The sequence below is a fragment of the Pseudorasbora parva genome, chromosome 13, assembly GCF_024679245.1.
Source record: "Pseudorasbora parva isolate DD20220531a chromosome 13, ASM2467924v1, whole genome shotgun sequence".
In the NCBI taxonomy this organism is placed as follows: Eukaryota; Metazoa; Chordata; class Actinopteri; order Cypriniformes; family Gobionidae; genus Pseudorasbora; species Pseudorasbora parva.
This window is the reverse complement of record NC_090184.1, coordinates 10,668,420-10,689,910: the sequence shown is the minus strand read 5'-3', so window position 1 is coordinate 10,689,910 and position 21,491 is coordinate 10,668,420. Positions and strand designations below refer to the sequence as shown.

Genomic DNA, 21,491 nt, shown 5'->3' with positions numbered 1-21,491 from the left:
ATGCTCAGAGAGGCTTACAGTGGAAGTACATGCACATAAAGGCACCTAGCTCAACACGAGGGCAGACAGAGCAGGCATGCACTCTGGTGTCAGCATCAGCAGTGCTGTAGGAACTCAGGGCTTCAGAGGAGAAAACTCACCTGAGGAATATGGCTTGTATTCAGTCTGTGGAGTGGAATGGAGAGCAAGCGATGACACAGAGCATGGCATGTCCTAGTTACTGGCTGCTGCAAGCGAGTACACTGGCAGCTCTGAAAATGTCTGTTAGCAAGGCACCATGCATTAGTGCCAGGGAGGAGGCTACACTCCATGTGTATGGAGTATGCCCTCACCCCTAGGGGGCATGGATGGCCCTGTGTCTGATAAGCCAAGACAATGGAATCCACTATCCAGTGAGACAACTTTTGCTTGGAAAGAGCTTTTCCCTTCAGCTTCCCTTCAGCAACAGACAAAAAACTGGTCTGAGGTTCTAAAACACTGTGTTATTATCTATGTAAGCATGAAGGGCAAAGACTGGACAGAGCAGTGCCAAGGCTGGGTCTGCCTCCTCCAAGGGAGGTGCTTGCAGGTTCACCACCTGAACTCTGTAAGGAGTGGTGGGAACCTTGGACACATATCCAGACCAGGTTTCCAGGATTACATGAGAGCTAGCCGCCCCGAATTCCATGCATGCTTCTTCAACCAGAAGGTTCCCTGTCTCTGACAGAGGAGGTCCTTCCTGAGATAAATTGGCCACGGAAGAGCTATCGCAAGGAGCACCATTTCGGAGAACCAAGTACGGTTAGATGCATGAGGTGCTGGGGTCCTGTCCAGGTGCCTGCGGCAGCATGTCCATTGCACATGGCCCCCCAGCCCATGGCAGAGGCATCTGTTGATACTCAGCAGCATAGCCAAATTTTTCCCAGAAGACTCCAGCCCACCTAGAGATGCAGCAATCGAGATCTTGTCTTCATCTGGAGGGCAGAACGAAACATGCAGGCTGTCTCACTGTTTCAGTCCAAACACTTTTGGGTAGCGGTGTGCAAGAGTGGGGGGTGGCCTGAGGAAGGATTGCTGGGGCTTTATTCCACACCATAACCCTCAGGTCACCCTGGCCACCAGCCAAAGTATTACCTCTCGCAGAGGGGATAGATTGGTGTGGCAGAGGGGACTCTACCTCCATTACGAGGTCACTGAGTCTCGACCGCAATGAGATGTTCCCACAGTAAGAAGATGACTCATCCATCAAACACTGCTTGAGCGTGCTGTAAGCCCAAACACATCAAGCAGTGACTCTTTTTGCTAGAGGAAGCTCTGCAGAATGCTGAAGTGGCCAGGGAAACACTCACTGCTGTTGCAGATCACTGCACAGACCAGCAGGCAGACAATGTGGAATCGCTGGAAAGCGCAGTCACACCAACGCCCTGGAGAACCGCTCATCGTAAAGGTGATAGGCTTCTAAGCGAAACCCCAATTTCATCAATCACTGACGTAACTCGGAGTGACTGAACAAAAGGGAACTAACACAACAAAGACAGGAAAAAACAAAAACTCAACAAGACATGTTTGTTAATATATATTGCAGCTCTGGTGGAGGGGGAAAGTTTTAGCAAATAAATTAAATTTTAGTCTGTTCGTTACACAAGGCTATGACTTAAAAACTTGGAATATAATGCACAATAAGTATGAACTACGCTTACTGTAGTTGTCCCTTTTGAGGGCATGATGTGCCAGACATTATAGGCTTATTTGTATGAAAATGGACAATGTAAGTATCTCCTTTTGTGTTCCACATAAAAATTATGTCATAAAGGTTTGAACCACATACGTATGTCAGAATGCTCCAGCTATTAATTTGGTACTTAATGCAAACTCTTTCTAACTCCATATTCAATCCAAGTACTATGAGTCTATCTGACAGAAAATTGCATTTCCATTGGCTACTTTCATATGTCTATTGCCACAGTGTATGCATACTTATGTTGAAAATTTGTATTTCAGAAAATTTTATCAGTATATTCTCAACCTGACTATTAAGAAAAGATGACAGATAGCACTAGAAATGTCAATACTAAATACTAATAAGGAATCTTGTATTTCTGTTTTGTATTGCTATGTCATATCACACTTTTAACCTCTTATTGCACACACATCAGAAGATGTTTCTAAAAATAAACGGTTATCACACTGCAAACCCTGTGGTTGCTAGGGTAACTCAACTTGTTTTGTGTGGCATGGACCAGCTGAGTGTTTGTAAAAAGCATTAATAGGTCCAGAAAGCCTATACACTGAAAAATCTTTGATATCTTATTTTAAACAATGGTCTAACAAACGTGAGGTTTATGCTAATTTCATGATATATTCTCTTATTAACTTTTGCTTCTCATGTAAATTTACCTTATTTTAAGATTATTTAAATATTGTTACTGAAAGAAAAGACAAAAATACTTACTATACATGCTGTTCTTAACAGAACATGGTGTTTTTATTCATCTTGCCTTTCTCTGCAATGTTTCCTGAGCTCTAAAAGGCAAACCTCTGAATGTCTGGGTGATCTATCATTGTATGCAACATGGTATTCAGTTGTCACACCCATCTCACAATCCCCCACTTTTTTCTGTGCTTTAACTCCATGTGCTGTTCACCCCTCCCCCAGCCTATAACTCCCCTCAACCAAGAGCTAAAACTGGAATCCTAAAAATAGACATGAAAGATCTTTCAATGGAGGGGAAAAAAAAAACACCTGAAGTCTGAAATAGCAGAAATAGTCTGTCAATATACTATTTATATTCTGAAACACAAGAATGAGGAGTCCCATAAGACTGATCTCATGCAGTTTTCATTTGTTTATATTTATAGAATGGAGGCCTAATCTAAATTGAGAACTATTTATGGTTAATAAAATAATAAACATAAATAATGCATATATTTATTAACATTTTATGGGCTTTTTTTTAATGTATTCTATGTTTTGAATGATCATTTGAAGCAAAATAATGGAATACAATAAAAAAAAAAAAAGATGAACTGATGGTAATTTTTGGTAATAGACATCAAATGTACCCCAAATAATAGAATCACAGAGCTGGTTCTGGGCTCAAGGTGCAAAAGCAACTGAGGATGTGTTGAGAAGTTGTGTATTGATGGTACACAGTGCGGCTATTATGAGTTTTCTGTAGGGAGCTGAGAATGCCAACACCAATGGAGCTTACCTTCTGTCACTACCATATCGGAGGCGTCTCGGCATGCCTGCTTACAGCCAAAATGATGATTGATTGGACTTCTGTTCAAAAATGAATATCTGTCTGAAGCCAATCTTATGTAAGTGCCTTATTTGTTGTATAAGCCATGTGCTCAGGAGGGTATTGGGGCATATCATTTGCAGTTAATTACAAGACCCAAAATATTAATTACTAATGTCGTTGACAGGTGCACTGTTATCAGACTAATGCCTATACATACTACATGACTATCTGGGGTAGAATTCAGTCACTGCTGTGTTCACAGTGCACGATGGATCGACGACAAGAGGTTTCACACTGCATGACTTTACAGGAGGAACAATCGCTGACAACTCACTCTCTCTGGTGTGCAAACTACGTTTCCCAACATTCCCAACCAAACACACGTGCGATGTGACAAGTAAACCACATGTGCGTCAGACTGGAGTTCTCGAGCTAGACTCAAATCGTTATCAAAAAAGATAAACTGCAGAAACTTTGCTATCCAAATGGTCTGTCTGCAGATTTGCAGCGAAAAGGAGAAAAAAAAAAGATTATGGAGAAGGAAATTATTGGGGAGACACAGGAAGCAAAGATTGTGTTCTGCAAAGAGAGTTTGAAGTAAATAAATCATTTTACAATGTGCTGCTGCTGCGGCTGGACAAGCAAATGTTTGTGCTTTGTTTCTGTTTGATAGAATTGTAAATATATCTATTAAAATACTGATATTCTGGTCTATAACTCCTCCCTGAACCCCCAGCTGCCCTGTATCTTGTTCTCTCATTGGCTTTCGGTCATCGGCGATGTAATTTTCAGTCAGAACTAATTTCACACAGTAGGATTTTGAATTGCCGATAGGTCCAGATATTTAGAATGCACCCCTCCAAATATATCACGGGTGTCGGCGACTCGTCTGCGATTATCTTTGATTGCGTCTTTGGTCATTCACACTGTGTGATTTTCACTCGCGTGCATTTGCCTATGATTTCGGGCATTTTTCTGCAATTTTGGAAAACCTGTTGGTGAGTCAAAGTCGGGGCTAAAACAAGCAGTGTGAACTAGGCATTACAATCTTCATCTGATAAATAATAAAATAAGTAAACACGCCGATAGACATGCCCTGAAGGAGGTTTAAGAGTTAGGGTGCTTTCATACTGACACTTTTGGTGTGCACCCATGTGCAATTGAAGTCAGAGTTCGGTTTGATGATGTGAACACTGTCTTCTAAACTCGAGTGCACATCCGCTTAAAAAGGGTAGTCTGAGTAGGCCTACAGTTCATGTGAACTCCGGTATGGTTCTCTACTGATATGAATGCAATCGTACAAAATCATGGATGTGAACCACTATTAATGATGTATGATTTAATAAAAATGTGTTTGTGCGTGTTTCACTTTCCTTACACAGAGCTATATATATATATATATATATATATATATATATATATATATATATATATATAATAAATATATATAAATATAAGAAAATGTGTTAGGAAAATGATATATATATATATACTTATACTTATATATATATATGACTTATATATATATATGACTTATATATATATATATATATATATATATATACATACTACATGACTATCTGGGGTAGAATTCAGTCTCTGTTGTGTTCACAGTGCACAGTAGATCGACGACCAGAGGTTTCACACTGCATGACTTTACAGGAGGAACAATCGAAGTGTATATATACATGGAGTATATATATATATATATATATATATATATATATATATATATATATATATATATATATATATATATATATAGCTCTGTGTTAGGAAAATGAGTGAAACACGCACAAACACATTTTTATTAAATCATACATCATTAATAGCGGTTCACGCAAACACATATTAATTAAATCATACATACATCATTAATAGCTGTTAAAATTATATGTGTATATATATATATATATATATATATATATATATATATATATATATATATATATATATATATATATATATATATATATATATGTCACATGTTTAGTCTGTCTGTTGTGGTTTTCCCCCTGTGTTTCCTGATTTTGTGTTAGTCACATATTCCTTTGTTTCAGTTTCCTGCCTCAGTTCAGCTCCCACGTCTGTTAAGTAATGTCGGCTGTGTCTAGTCATCTGTGCCACCTGTCCCCCTTGTTAGCCCTGTCTTCAGTGTGTATTTAGTTCCCTAATATATATATAGACCAGATAGGGTCATTTCTTACTGAAGCTTCCAAGAAGGCCTCGTTGAAGAAGTCCTGACGCCAGATGGGTCAGGACGCTGAGGGTGTTCCCCTCCGTAGGAAGATGGTGCTTACCTCAGAATACGGTACCCGTCTTCCTCCTGTGCCCTCAGGGGCCCGCGCTGCCAATCCCGCCGCAATGCCGGGGCGCAGACAGTCTCTGCGGGCCACCCGAGGGTGGTCCACTCCCTCTTCGGAGGGCATGCGAGCAGTCAAGTCAGGTGTTCCCTGCCTGTTCGCCGCTTCAGGGCACTGCATTTGCTGTTCAACTTATACCAGAGGCCAGCCTCGAGAGGCTGGTTCCCTTAGTAAATTTTCTAGACGAGTGGAAACGTCTATTGAATATTTCTCGTTGGGTACTGCAGATAGTAGAAAGGGGGTACGCGATTCATTTCAGAAGGACTCTTCTGCAAAAGGGGGCTATAGAGAGGGTTCCTTCTCCCAGCAGGGAGTCGGGGTTTTACAGCCGTTACTTCATTGTACCAAAGAATGATGGAGGGTTGCGGTCGATATTAGATCTGCGTCTATTAAATCGCTTTGTAGCAAAGCTCAAGTTCAAGATGCTTACACTCAGACAGATCGTGTCACAGATCAGATCCGAGGATTGGTTTGTGACCATAGATCTCAAAGACGCTTACTTCCATGTTTCCATCCTTCCACATCACAGGAAGTTTCTGAGGTTTGCTTTCAGGGGAGAGGCATACCAATATCGAGTACTTCCCTTCGGTCTAGCACTGTCACACCTCCTTGGTTTCTGTCCCAGGGACCTGTGTTAGGGGCTCATGTTCGTCGCGTCACGCTAACGACAGGTGCATCTCTCACGGAGTGGGGGGCGACCATGAGTGGTCGCTCGTCCCAAGGTCTATGGCAGGAACATCAGCGGCTATGGCACATAAATCGACTAGAGATGCTGGCTGTGTTTCTTGCATTGAAACATTTCCTGCCAGACCTCAGGGGCCACCATGTGTTGGTCAGGATGGACAACACTTCAGTGGTCGCCTATATAAACCATCAGGGGGGTCTGAGGTCTCGCCCCTTGTACAAGCTGGCACGTCAGATCCTCCTGTGGGCCCAAGGGAAACTGCGCTCCATCAGGGCAGTTTACATCCCGGGGGTGTTAAATCAGGAAGCAGACATCCTGTCGAGGCAGGGGCCAAGGCCCGGGAAATGGAGGCTCCACCCTGAGGTGGTGGAGCTCCTATGGCTGAAATATGGGAAAGCAGAAGTAGATCTGTTTGCTTCGGCAGAGAATTCTCACTGTCCTCAGTGGTTCTCTCTGTCACATCCCCCCTGCTAGGGCTGGATGCCATGGTACAGAAGTGGCCGAGGCTACCCCAGTACACTTTTCCCCCGATTGCTCTGCTTCCGGGAGTTCTGGAGAGGGTGCGCCGGGATGAAATCCGTGTGCTATTAGTGGCTCCGTACTGGCCGACCAGAGTGTGGTTTTCGGACCTAATATCCCTCCTGGAAGGCTCTCCAATGGAGATTCCGACCAGAAGGGACATTCTCTCTCAAGCGTTCCCTCATCCCCGCCTGGAGTTATGGAAACTATGGGCCTGGCCCCTGAGGGGGCCCAGCTCTTAGAGGCGGGTCTCTCGACTGAGGTTGTTGAGACCATCCTTCACTCCAGAGCTCCAGCCACGAGGAAATTATATGCACTGAAGTGGAGATTGTTCTCAGTGTGGTGTAGAGAGTGCCAGTTGCACCCAGTTAACTGCCCGGTTGGTACAGTGCTGGAGTTCCTGCAGGAAAGGTTCTCAGCAGGGTTGACCTCCTCCACAATAAAGGTGTACGTGGCGGCCTTAGCTGCTTTCCACACTCCTTTAGGTGGAGTGTCTTTGGGAAGACACCCATTATTTACTAATTTCCTTCGTGGTACTTTGAGGTTGAGGCCAGTGGTTCACTCGAGGGTCCAGACCTGGGACTTGGCCATTGTTCTCCAGGGCCTATCTTTGGCCCCTTTCGAGCCTATTGAGGAACTATCAGACAAGTTCCTGACACTTAATTAATAACTTAATAACTATCTTTTTGCTGGCCATTTCGTCTCTTAAGAGAATTGGAGACATTCAGTCCCTCTCGGTAGGGCCCTCATGTTTAGAGTTTGCAACGTCAGACCAGGAAAAATGTAATCTGCTTTGCCCAGTTAGGGCACTAGATGCTTATGTCCACAGAGCTGCCCTGTGGAGAAAGACTGACCAGTTGTTTGTCTGTTTCGGAGCCCCAAAGAGGGTGCTCCAGTATCTAAGCAGAGAATGAGCAAGTGGGTGGTCGAGGCCATCTCGCTTGCTTGGCTGTCCGGGCGCATTCTACCAGGGGTATGGCTGCTTCTAAAGCACTGTTGTCGGGGGCTTCCCTCCAAGATGTTTGTAATGCGGCAGGCTGGTCCCCGCCGCTTACCTTCGTTAGATTCTACGAACTTGACGTAGCATCTACAGTTGGGGCGCAGGTGTTGTCGTAGTCGTGTGCGCTGAGGTTTCACACATACGAGCACTTGGTCCTATGGCGATGTGGGTATAAGCATTCTCACAGCATTTCGATGCAGCTCGAGTTTCCTGATAGGGAACGTCTCGGTTACGTATGTAACCTTAGTTCCCTGAAGAGGGAACGAGACACTGCGTCACCCTGCCATACTCCCGGCATGCCCGTGATCACTTACTTCAGGCTTTTCCGAAGCTAGTTTCTGTTTGTGTTCGCGGGTGCTTTATAGTTTCCGGTCTATGACGTCACCTGCCTATGACGTTCCGTCTTCCGATTGGACTGATTCGACACGCACTTCATGACGCAATCACGCAGAGGCGTTCCGATGCAGCGTCTCGTTCCCTCTTCAGGGAAATAAGGTTACATTCGTAACGAGACGATTTTCATTTTTGGGTGAACTATCCCTTTAAATGCATTTTACAGTCACCATGGTTCTATTCTATTCAGTTGTATATTCAACAGCTCTCCTCACGAAACAAAATTTATTTCAAACACAAATTCGATTAGAACAATATGGAAATTATAAAAAAGTTTCAATCATTAAATTAAACCAACTGATTTGCAGGCTATCATTAAGAGCAGCAAACAGTGTATTGTAGTGTAGTGTATGTCAGAATGTGGTGGTGGTGGTTCTCGAAAATTATCGGCAATATTTTAAATGCGATTATCGATAAAAAAATTTTTTTTAACATTTTGCTCAGCCTTATCCCAAGAAGCCCTTCTTAGAGGTATTTTGTGTCTCAAAAGTGTTGTTTATATAAAGATTATGTTCAGTATTCCTACATAATTATACATAATCTCTGCATTACTCACTTTCAGCGGTGGCACAGGAAGGGGCTTGTTGTCTTTGTCCAGGGAGATATAGGTGAAAAAGGCTGTGACAGCCCTATATTTTCCCTTCTCAGCCTCCACCAGTTGGTCAGCATCAACAAAAACCTCAATCTCCATTGACTTATTACTGGTGAAGGTCATCCTCCCAGAAACAGTAATGACACAGCCTGCAGGGGTCACACAATGTCAGGTATTAAATCTATTCCTCATCATATGATTACCATATATTGTCTACAGAATTAAACAGTATTCTGATGTTGAAATTAAGGGGGAATACTAAAAGATACAGCATGCCAGAAAGTGTATGTACTATACTAAAGTATATGTTTGCTTAATGTGTACTACATGAAGAAACTGAGACTAAATCTAGAAAAACTGCAGCATTGGTTCATAATGTTCTGAACATTCAAGTATGTGAATTGTGAAGTAGTATATTATTCTCATTGTTGAGTTAGTTCATATTGACTTTATTGAGAGGGGTTCTGTATATTATTTGTGTGTTAATTGTGTTTATATTATATTATTTCCCCTGCTATCTGAAACTGATCAATTCTGATCATATCAGAATGATCTCTGGCAACCACTGGCATACTGCATTGTGCAGCTTATACACTTTAATTGTAACTTTCTGTAAAGCTCATAGCTAACACAGAATTGTTCCTGTTGGTGATGCGGCTTTGACCCCTGGCTCTGTTAAGCATAGCCCAAGAATGGACAGACCTCATTATGCCTTATACACCACATATTATTAATGGATTTTGAAAAACCTTAAAATGTACTTTTAAGCATTTAATAGAGTCCTGAGGTAGGTGCAGAATGGCATAAGTGTTAAAAAGTCGATGTTGCACATTTAAAAAGCATTCACGGCAATCTGTCATTTAGAGCAAAGCTGAGAGAAAGAGGATGGTTGAAATTGTTAGGTACATTTCCTGCCCTCTTTGATGTATATGTCTAATCTTTATTTCCATGGAAACGGAGCCTGATGGCAGATATATTATTTCGTTCTGTCATTCCTTCACTGTCTTTCCATTAAATTCATCTGATCTCTTAGGACAAAAGGACAGCAGGCCTATACAATTCCAGACATACAGTCTTGTTCAAAATAATAGCAGTACAATGTGACTAACCAGAATAATCAAGGTTTTTAGTATATTTTTTATTGCTACGTGGCAAACAAGTTACCAGTAGGTTCAGTAGATTCTCAGAAAACAAATGAGACCCAGCATTCATGATATGCACGCTCTTAAGGCTGTGCAATTGGGCAATTCGTTGAATTAGTTGAAAGGGGTGTGTTCAAAAAAATAGCAGTGTGGCATTCAATCACTGAGGTCATCAAATTTGTGAAGAAACAGGTGTGAATCAGGTGGCCCCTATTTAAGGATGAAGCCAACACTTGTTGAACATGCATTTGAAAGCTGAGGAAAATGGGTCGTTCAAGACATTATTCAGAAGAACAGCGCACTTTGATTAAAAAGTTGATTAGAGAGGGGAAAACCTATAAAGAGGTGCAAAAAATGATAGGCTGTTCAGCTAAAATGATCTCCAATGCCTTAAAATGGAAAGCAAAACCAGAGAGACGTGGAAGAAAACGGAAGACAACCATCAAAATGGATAGAAGAATAACCAGAATGGCAAAGGCTTAGCCAATGATCACCTCCAGGATGATCAAAGACAGTCTGGAGTTACCTGTAAGTACTGTGACAGTTAGAAGACGTCTGTGTGAAGCTAATCTATTTTCAAGAATCCCCCGCAAAGTCCCTCTGTTAAAAAAAAGGCATGTGCAGAAGAGGTTACAATTTGCCAAAGAACACATCAACTGGCCTAAAGAGAAATGGAGGAACATTTTGTGGACTGATGAGAGTAAAATTGTTCTTTTTGGGTCCAAGGGCCACAGGCAGTTTGTGAGACGACCCCCAAACTCTGAATTCAAGCCACAGTACACAGTGAAGACAGTGAAGCATGGAGGTGCAAGCATCATGATATGGGCATGTTTCTCCTACTATGGTGTTGGGCCTATTTATCGCATACCAGGGATCATGGATCAGTTTGCATATGTTAAAATACTTCAAGAGGTCATGTTGCCCTATGCTGAAGAGGACATGCCCTTGAAACGGTTGTTTCAACAAGACAATGACCCAAAACACACTAGTAAACGGGCAAAGTCTTGGTTCCAAACCAACAAAATTAATGTTATGGAGTGGCCAGCCCAATCCCCAGACCTTAATCCAATTGAGAACTTGTGGGGTGATATCAAAAATGCTGTTTCTGAAGCAAAACCAAGAAGTGTGAATGAATTGTGGAATGTTGTTAAAGAATCATGGAGTGGAATAACAGCTGAGAGGTGCCACAAGTTGGTTGACTCCATGCCACACAGATGTCAAGCAGTTTTAAAAAACTGTGGTCATACAACTAAATATTAGTTTAGTGATTCACAGGATTGCTAAATCCCAGAAGAAAAAAAAAAATGTTTGTACAAAATAGTTTTGAGTTTGTACAGTCAAAGGTAGACACTGCTATTTTTTTGAACACACCCCTTTCAACTAATTGCCCAATTGCACAGCCTTAAGAGCGTGCATATCATGAATGCTGGGTCTTGTTTGTTTTCTGACAATCTACTGAACCTACTGGTAACTTGTTTGCCACGTAGCAATAAAAAATATACTAAAAACCTTGATTATTCTGGTTAGTCACATTGTACTGCTATTATTTTGAACAAGACTATATTTATTCTATTAGGAAATATTTTTCGACCTATCTATTTCGAGTGTATAAAAACGAGCCAATCGGAGATTGGCATGTGATCCGCACATTCCACGCTCCGCCCCGCAGCGCGGGTATAAATAGGAAGTGGAATGGCAGATCAGTGCTTTTCTTCTTTGGAGCCGAGCAGTACTACTACTGTGTCTACGAAGAGTGTGTAATTGAGTCTCGTGAGAAAAGGAGAACTGCCAAGTGCGGGTGAAACGAGTGATCGACAGTTGCAATCGTTTGCATTCAAAAAAGAGCTTTTTGTTGGTTCGCTGGGCGTTTTACCAAACTTGAGTGCCACACACAGAATTGCAATGTGGACTGTGTGCTGGCCACGGTCATCTCCCTGAGTGCTTCAGCACATCTAAAAGAGCAGTTTTCCATCCTAAAAGAGCAACACGGTTTGACCCTGCATCTTTTTCAAGATGTCATTCAAACCGTGGGTTTCTGGGTGCGGTCGCTTCTTGTCCCCGCTTGACGGTCACCTTCGTTGTCTCACGTGTTTGGGCGTTCAGCACGCTGAGGCTGCGTTCGTGAATGAGTCATGTTCCCACTGCGGGAACATGACCATCGCAGTGTTGAGGTCCAGACTCCAATACCTCAAGGCAGGTGGAGCATCCTCGCGCATCCCCCGGTCTAGCGGTCCTTCTGCGCCTAAGCAGAGGGCTGCTACTCTGGCTGATGACTTGGGTGGGGACCTGAGGGTGACGGTCAGGGCTAACCCGACAGGTCAGATGGCTCCTCTGGCCCATCCCCCCTCCACTGTGCCAGTGGAGTTTTCGGAAGGGCGTACTGACCTCTCGTGCGAAGTGCCAGCCGTCTCTTTCGTGGCTCCGGCGGAAGACAGGATGTCGGACGCAGCATCGGGGGACGAGCTAATGGGCTCTGAGGATGAGGATTCCGCTGCGCTGCCCCCTTCGGGTGTGACAGCGTTGCCCGAGTCGGACCCAGAGCTTACGGCCATGCTTTCCCAGGCCACCACAAGCGTAGGGCTCGAGTGGAACCCTCCACCGTGTCCCGAACCTTCGCGGTTGGATGATTGGTTTCTCGGGACGGCCCGTGCTGGTTCTCAGTGCCCCGCCCCGGGGCCTTTCTTCCCGGAAGTGCATCAGGAGATCTCGAAGTCGTGGGCAGCACCATATAGCGCTCGCGTGCGATTGACAGACTCCTCCGTCCTCACTGCCCTCGATGGCACTGCGGTGAAGGGCTACGTGGGAATCCCCTCAGTCGAGCGGTCGGTGGTGATGCACCTGTGTCCCAAGACCGCTGCGGACTGGCGGGGTGCCCTGCGTCTCCCCTCCCAGGCGTGTAAGTTCTCGTCCGGGTTAACTGGCAAGGCTTACACAGCCTGTGGAGAATCCGCATCAGCATTGCATGCCATGGCGCTCCCTGCAGGTCTACCAGGCCAAGGAGATCATGGAATTGCACGAGGGCAGTTCCGACCAGGGCGTTATGCAGGAACTGCTTGCGGCAACGGACCTCGCTCTACGAGTGATGAAAGTCACTGCACGTTCCCTGGGTCGGGCGATGGCCATATAGCGCTCGCGGTCCAGGAACGCCACCTGTGGCTGAACCTGGCAGATATGTGTGATGCAGACAAGGTACGATTCCTGAATGCCTCGATCTGCCAGGCCGGCCGCTTCGGCGAGGCCATCGAGGACTTTGCCCAGCAGTTCTCGGTGGCCCAGAAGCAGACGGAGGCCATTAAAAACATCCTGCCCCGGCGACCCGCTGCTGGCTCCACCCCGTCTAACTGTCCAGGGCGCTAAACCGGCTGGCAAGCGCAAGGGGAAGCGGCCCTGAGAGAGGCAGCCCAGGGAGGAAAGGAGCTGCTCTGAGGGAGATGATGTCCGCATCCCTCCCCCACCCCCCGGAGGAGGACCGGGGGGCCCCGACTGGTTGTTTCAATCTGCCGCCAGCTCTCCGGAGCTCGGCGGTACCCACATATTCACAAAAAGAGCAGTTTCCTATCTCCCTGGGCCCCAAGAGGGCCAGGGTGGCAGTTCACGACGCCTCCGGGCCTTGTCTCTCCCTCCCTCCCCTCCCCTCGCCAGGGGGCAGCAGAGTGGGCCTCGAGGACGCCTCCGGGCCTTCTCACCCACTCTCTGTCCCACCCGGGAACACTCAGACAACACTCCGGCCTGCCCACGGGCCCCCCGAGTCAGGTCTGAGCATCCCACCTCTCTGCCTCCAGGCAGCAGGCAGATGAGTGGGCTTCGAGGACGCCTCCGGGCCTTCTCTCCCACTCCCTGCGCGCACCAAGAGTACTCGCGTGACACTTCGGGCCACCTCCGGGCCTCCCGAGTCGAGCCAGAGCACTCCTTTGCGCTGCCCTACCCCGGGCATGTCTGTGGTGCCGTTGGTCCCGCTGGTACGGTCCCTGGGAGCGTGGCTAGAGCTCTCTCGACCGTTCCGTTGGCTCATCTGTACCATCAGACTCGGCTAAGCGATTTAGTTCACCTGCCGGCCACCCAAGTACAAAGGCGTCCTCTTCACCTCGGTGCGAAGCAGCAACGCCCAAGTCTTGCGGTCAGAGATCGAGGTCTTACTGGCGAAGGACGCGATCGAGTAAGTTCCTCCAGCCAAGATGAAGGCAGGATTCTACAGCCCCTACTTCATCGTGCCCAAGAAAGAGGGTGGGCTATGACCAATCCTGGACCTGCGTGTCCTGAATCGAGCCCTGCACAAGCTCCCGTTCCGGATGTTGACGCAGCAACACATTTTTCAATGCATCCCCAGGATAGGTTCGCAGCGATCGACCGGAAGGACACGTACTTTCATGTCTCTATCCTCCCTCGACACAGACCGTTCCTACGTTTTGCGTTCGGGGGGAAGGCATACCAGTGCAAGGTCCTGCTCTTCGGGCTGTCACTGTCGCCTTGGGTCTTCACGAAGATCGCGGAGGCAGCCATTGTTCCACTCCGAGAACGCGGCGTTCACATCCTCAACTATCTGGACGACTCATTCTTGCCCAGTCTCGGGAGCAGTTGTGCGAACACAGGGACATGGTGCTCAGTCACCTCAGCCTGTTGGGCCTTCGGGTCAACCGAGAGAAGAGCAAGCTCTGTCCTACTCAAAGAGTCTCTTACCTTGGTATGGAGCTGGATTCGGTCAGCCAGACTGCGCGCCTCACGGAGGAGTGAGTCCGGTCGGTGTTGAACTGCTTGAATTCATTCAAGAGCAGGACAGCGGTCCCACTGAAACTTTTTCAGAGGCTCCTGGGGCATATGGCATCTGCAGCCGCGGTGACGCCGCTTGGATTTCTTCATATAAGACCGCTCCAACACTGGCTTCATGGCCGAGTCCCGAGGTGAGCGTGGCAGAGCGGCCAGTACCGGGTCCCAGTGACTCCGTACTGCCGCCAAACTTTCAGTCCTTGGTCAGACACGATGTTTTTCCAGGCCGGGGTGCCCTTAGAACAAGTGTCCAGGCATGCTGTGCTATTCACTGATGCCTCTACCTGGGGGGCCACGTACAACGGGCATGCAGCACACCTGTTTGCCTCTCCGGACTCAACCCATTGCCAGTGGTACTATTCCCTAACCGGGGGTACCCTCGGCACAGATGCACTGGCGCACAGCTGGCCCCAGGGCCTACGCAAGTATGAGTTTCCCACAGTGAGCCTTCTTGCACAGACTTTGTGCAAAGTCAGGGAGGACGAGGAGCAGGTCTTGCTAGTTGCGCCTTACTGACCCAACCGGACCTGGTTCCCAGAACCACTCTATGGCACCCGCGTCAAGACCTCTGGAATCTTCATGTCTGGTCCCTGGACGGGACGTGGAGGTTCTAGATGGGCTACCACAAGCAGTCATAGATACCATCTCTTCAGCTAGAGCCCCCTCTATGAGGCGCCTCTGTGCTCTGAAGTGGAACTGGTTCGTTGAGTGGTGTTCTTCCAGACAGGAAGACCCCAGAAGGTGTTTGATTGGTGTCGTGCTTTCCTTCCTGCAAGACGGGTTGGAGCGAAGGCTGTCTCCCTCCACCCTCAAAGTGTACGTCGCCGCAATAGCGGCGTACCACGACGCAGTTGAAGGTAAGTCTGTAGGGAAGCACGACCTTATCGTCAGGTTCCTCAGAGGTGCGAGGAGACTAAATCTTCCTCGCCTGAACTCAATACCCTCTTGGGACTTAGCTCGAGTGCTCAGAGCACTTCAGAGCCCTCCCTTCGAACCTTTGGAGTCAATTGAGCTTAAAATGTTGTCAATGAAGACGGTGCTCCTGACTCCATTGGCTTCCATTAGGAAGGTAGGGGATCTGCATGCACTTTCGGTCAACGAATCGTGCTTAGAATTCAGGCCTGGTAACTCTCACGTTATCCTGAGACCCCGGCCCGTATACGTGCCCAAGGTTCCTACCACTCCCTTCCGGGATCAGGTAGTGAACCTGCAAGCGCTGCCTTCGGAGAAGGCAGTCCCAGCCCTGGCTTTGTTGTGTCCGATCCGCGCTCTTTGCACTTACATTGACCGGACCCAAAGCTTTCGGACCTCAGAGCAACTCTTCGTCTGTTACGGAGGCCAGCAGAAGGGAAAGGCTGTCTCCAAGCAGAGGTTAGCCCACTGGATAGTGGATGCTATAGTCTTGGCTTACCAGTCCCAAGACGTGCCTTGCCCGTTCGGGTTGTGAGCACACTCTACAAGGAGTGTAGCATCCTCCTGGGCGCTGGCTCAAGGCGCCTCGCTGACAGACATCTTTAGAGCTGTGGGCTGGGTGACATCTGACGCTAGGCCTGCACCCGTATGCTTGTGGAATGTGGCTGTAGGCTGGGTCCCATATGTAGCGGTTCCCTCACGGCAACCCCATATATGTATTCTCCACGGTACCAGCTACCCTAACGGCTAGCTCTGTGTCTTTCCCTTGACAGAGCCCGCTCTGTCGTCTCTGGGCGTGTTCTTTCCCCCCTACAATTAGGTTGGAACCACCCCAGAGACTGCCATATGTTGCACTACCCTGCCAGGTTAGTCCTTATGTGTATTCCGCCCCCAAGGCTTCCGCCGTTAATTAATGTGGTTCCGCTGTGTACCTTCTCCCGAGACGGGCACGCTTTCCAAGTATTCAGTAGTCACTCTGAATGGGTCTCACAGAAACAGCCGTGACTGACCTCTCTGCTTGGAGCCCTGACTTCCGTACCATACTAGACGGTCCAGTGCGCTCAAGCAGGACGCTGGAAGGGCCATCATCCTGTCGTTTTCAATAGGGATCCCAATTCGTCGAAAGTGAACGACTGAAAGGGAATGTCTCGGTTATGTATGTAACCCTCGTTCCCTGAAGAAGGGAACGGAGACGTATGTCCCGTCGCCAGGTGCTGTGCTTCCGCTAGGAGCCCAGTCACTAAGTCGGCTCCTCAGCAGAACGTGGTTCTCAGAGTGCCCATCTAAAGCTCATTAGTCAGCTCCATCAGTGCGCTGCTTCAGAAGACATGGGTCCCTAACCATAGGGTGCAGATGCATCACTCATGTAGTTCATAAAAGGAGCTTTCTCAAAATGCTAGGGCAATCCTTCCCTTGAGAGTCGATCTAGCATGCTCTGCTACCAAGCAGAAGACCCTTATAAGGACATGGCGGAACAGACTGCTTGTAATTTTTACCAGTTGCCATTTCTTAAACTAAGCACAAACTAAGACAGTACAACAAATATTTTTTTCTTCAACTCCTAACAAACACAAATACTTTCCACATACAAACACACACATAAACAAATGGCTTCCTGAAGACAAAGAAGCTGGTGATGATCATTTCAGTGACGTGCATGCATTTAAAGTCTTGGTGATGTGCTAGGTCACCTCACCATGCTGTCAGGCAATAGATGCTTCAGACACCACCTAATGTAGAAGCGTTACCATAACATCAGAGTAATAACGCAGCATTGAGTTCCACTAGAAAGGGAACTGTATTGAATTAACATGCTACACATAAAACCATTCAACAGTAAAAAAATAATGTTATTGATGTCCAACAAATAACCAACAGACATAATACAGATGAACAAATGATAAACCTTGGGTTGCTGAATATTCGATCCCTTCTCCAAAAGCGCTTATTGTTAAAAATATGTTTACAGTTCATAACCTAGATGTGCTGTGTTTGACAGAAACCTGGCTAAAACCTGACAACTACATTTCCTTAGATGAGTCCACCCCCCAAGAGTATTTTTATAAACATGAGCCGCGTCTGAAAGGTAAAGAGGGAGGTTTTGCTGTAATGTTGTAACAATATCCTCAGTTTTACTCAGAAATCTAATTTCAAAAATAATTCCTTTGAAGTTTTAGTGCTCTATGCTACGTTATGTAGTGTAAATGATAAATTCCGTTTGACATTTGTGTTGCTACTTTATACAGGCCACTAGGGCATCATACAGACTTTACTGTATCATCATACAGAAAGAATTTGCAGATTTTCTATCAGAGGTAGTACAGGCTGCAGACAAAATTGTTGGTGATTTTAATATCCATGTAGACAGTCAAAAAGACGCATAGAGACATTCTAAACTTTTTTGGAGTTTAACAACACATATCAGGACCCACACATCGGAGTAATCAATCTTTAGATCTAATAATGTCACATGGACTTAATGCTGATACCGTTGAAATTCTGCAGCAGAGCGATAACATCTCAGATCATTGCCTAGTATCATGGATACTTAATTTAGCTAAGGCTGCAAAGCCCACCCCCCCCCCCCCCCCCGCACTTCAAATATGGCAGGGCTATCACTGCTGCAACTAAAGATTGCTTTGTAAATAGTCTTCCTCATCCGTTCCATCTCCTCAGCATCCCAGATAGCCTAGAGCAACTCGATGTTGCAACATAAACTATTGACTCTCTTTTTCAGCACTTTAGACACAGTTGCTCCCCAGCGCTTAAAGAAGATTAAAGAAAATAGTCCAATGCCATGGTACAACGAGCAAACCCGGGTCCTTAAAACAACAGCCAGAAAAATGGAGCGCAGCAGGAAGATAACAAAACTGGCGGTTTTTCGCAATTCTGCTAGATCTGCTTATTTCTCAACTCTAGGTCTTTATTTGAAATCAGTGGCTAACTTAACCAAACATAAAGCTTCAACTTCTGATTTTTATAAACAGCAGAGCAGTAATGACTTTATGAACTTCTTTACTAGTAATATTGATAATATAAGGACTAAAATTATAACCATGCAGTCCTCTAATATAGTTAGAGGACTGCCTATAATCACATCAGACAGAGCATTGTAGTGTCACTGAGGAATAATTACACTCATTCACTGCTATAGGAGGAGAAGAATTGGCTAAACTTGTTAAATCATCAAAATCAACAACATGTATGCTTGACCCTATATCGACTAGGCTATTAAAAGAAATGCTTCCAGGGGTCATTAGATCCTCTTCTTAATATCATTAATTCATCCTCGACATTAGGATATGTACCAAAAACTTTTAAGATGGTTATAATTAAACCACTTATAAAAAAATGCAACTTGATCCTACAGATTAAGTCAATTACAGGCCAATCTCAAATCTACCATTTCTGTCAAAAATACTAGAAAAGGCAGTGTCTTCACAATTATGTTCCTTTTTTAGAAAGAAATGGTATCTGTGAGGATTTCCAGTCAGGATTTAGACCGTATCTTAGTACTGAGACTGCTCTCATTAGAGTTACAAATTATTTACTCCTATCATCTGATCGTGGTGTTATCTCTCCATTAGTGTTACTCGATCTAAGTGCTGCATTCGATATTAGCGACCACAATTTTTTTTAATAGACTTAAAAATTATGTTGGGATTAGTGGAATTGCATTGGCATGGTTTAAATCATACTTATCTGACCTTTATCAGTTTGTTGCAGTAAATGACGAGATGTCACACTGATCACAAGCACAGTATGGAGTAGGGGTGTGCATTGGCACTTCCTTCACGATTCAATTCGATTACGATTCACCAGGTAACGATTCGATTCAATTCGATTCTACGATGCATTGTGATGCATCAAAATTCTACTGCACACAAAGCAAATTTTTCATCAGTCATGAGGGAATACAAGCAGATATTAAACAATAGATTGTATTGGCTGCTATGTGTCTCCTGTATCTTTGACATAAAAGTTATTAAATAAAATAAAATGTAATTAAATAAAATGCAATTATCCCTTAAATGCATGACTGTTTCCCCAAACATTCTTACATATTCAGGTCGTTAGCGACCCAGATCTATATTTAACATGGATAGACCTCTACCTGTCGTGATAATATATAAAACTCCTGATTTTAGAGTAGCAGCTACAGAAGAATAAAATAAAACCTATTTCGTTACCTTTTGGAGCTTGGAAGGATTCAGTTTGAGCAGATGTTTAATACCATCATCATATGACCTCGTCAGAGCTTGTTTACCAGTTTACCAGCATCTGCCTCATATTCGCGATCTCCAGCATATTCTCAAAACTCATTTTCAATGTCTTCAAAATCAATATTTTGATCACTGACAGCTTCTTGACCACATCCATCATCAAGAGACAGTGACACTAACATCTGATTGTGTTTAGTACTTGCTCTCTGCGGTAAATCACTGAGCCATTTCAAGTTTTGCAGATTATTGTTTCGTTTTCTGTCAGAGGTAACTATGAGTGAAACGTCACTTCATCATTGCGTATCAGACATAATAAATAAAGGTGAATTGCGGCGTTTTTCGTCATTATAGATTCATTGATTATTGTGCAAAAAAAATATACGTACAATCCTACACACCTCGGGTCGTTAGCGCGTTTTTAATAACCCGTCTATCGCGCTCATCTCCCTCCGCCTCAGCCATCTTCCTTGTTGTTGTTGTTATTCTCTCAGACCGGAAGTATTTGAAACTTCACAACTTTATCGTCCGCCAGAAAATAAACAGTGACATAATTGATTATGGCACTTTGCCGCATCGATGCTGAATCGTTCATGCCCCGCATCGCGATGCATCGCCGAATCGATTATTGTTGACACCCCTAGTATGGAGTAGGTCAAGGCTCAGTGTTAGAACCAATGCTTTTCACCCTGTATATGCTACCACTGGGAGATATCATTAGGAAGCACAGCGTTAGCTCTGTCAAGCCCTCGTCATCAGTGAGGAACCTGGGTGTGCTCTTTATTACCAATCTTTCATTTGAAAGCCACATTTCTAGCATCTGTAAAAGTGCATACTAGCATCTGAAAAATATATCTAAATTACAGCACATGCTTTCAATGACAAATGCTGAACAGTTAGTTCATGCGTTCATGAGCTCAAGGCTAGATTATTGTAAAGCTCTACTGGGTGGTTGCCCTGCTTGCTTAATAAATAAACTTCAGCTGGTCCAAAATGCAACAGCTCGAGTTCTAACTAGAACCAGGAAGGATGATCATATTAGCCCAGTTCTGTCAACACAGCACTGGCTCCCTTTTAAACATTGCATTCATTTTAAAACCTTATTTATTACTTACAAAACACTAAATGGTTTAGCTCCCCAGTATTTGAGTGAGCTCTCCATCACGTCTATTGCGGTCTTAAAATTCTGGCCAGTTGATAATACCTAGAATATCAAAATCAACTGCAGGTGATTGATCCTTTTCCTATTTAGCACCTAAACTCTGGAACAATCTTCCTTGCATTGTTTGGAGAAGCAAACGCACTCTGTCGGTTTAAATGTAGACTAAAAACACATCTCTTTACTATGGCATACACATAGATTTTTTTTTTAACTTGCATTATTCAAATCAATTGACTGATTGTTAGGCTCCATTAACAAGGTCAGCTGAAACCGGGAACACTCCCCACAACACATGATGTACTCGTTACATCATAAAAATAATGACATCTACGTTAATGTTAGTCTTAGTAATGTTGACCAGTGAATCCCTGGAATGTCTGCTGAGACCATGTCAATTAGTGTCTCCTCTGAATTTGCCTCAGAGGAGTCATCCTCAGTAAACCTCAATAACCATCCGGCATGACAACTCCAATCCTTCAAATATTCATATTCAATAATTTTTTAATTCGACACGT

The 21,491-nt window shown here is 45.0% G+C and overlaps 1 protein-coding gene across 5 annotated transcripts in view; it reads right to left on the bottom strand.

Moving 5' to 3' along the window:
• Positions 1-21,491, bottom strand: part of acot7 (acyl-CoA thioesterase 7) — a 188,104-nt gene that overhangs the window by 30,316 nt on the left and 136,297 nt on the right. For all 5 annotated transcript variants that reach the window (XM_067413156.1, XM_067413153.1, XM_067413155.1 and 2 more), the window contains one exon: positions 8,741-8,925. In XM_067413156.1, coding sequence (XP_067269257.1) covers positions 8,741-8,925 — 185 coding nt within the window. The remainder of the gene's footprint in view (positions 1-8,740; positions 8,926-21,491) is intronic.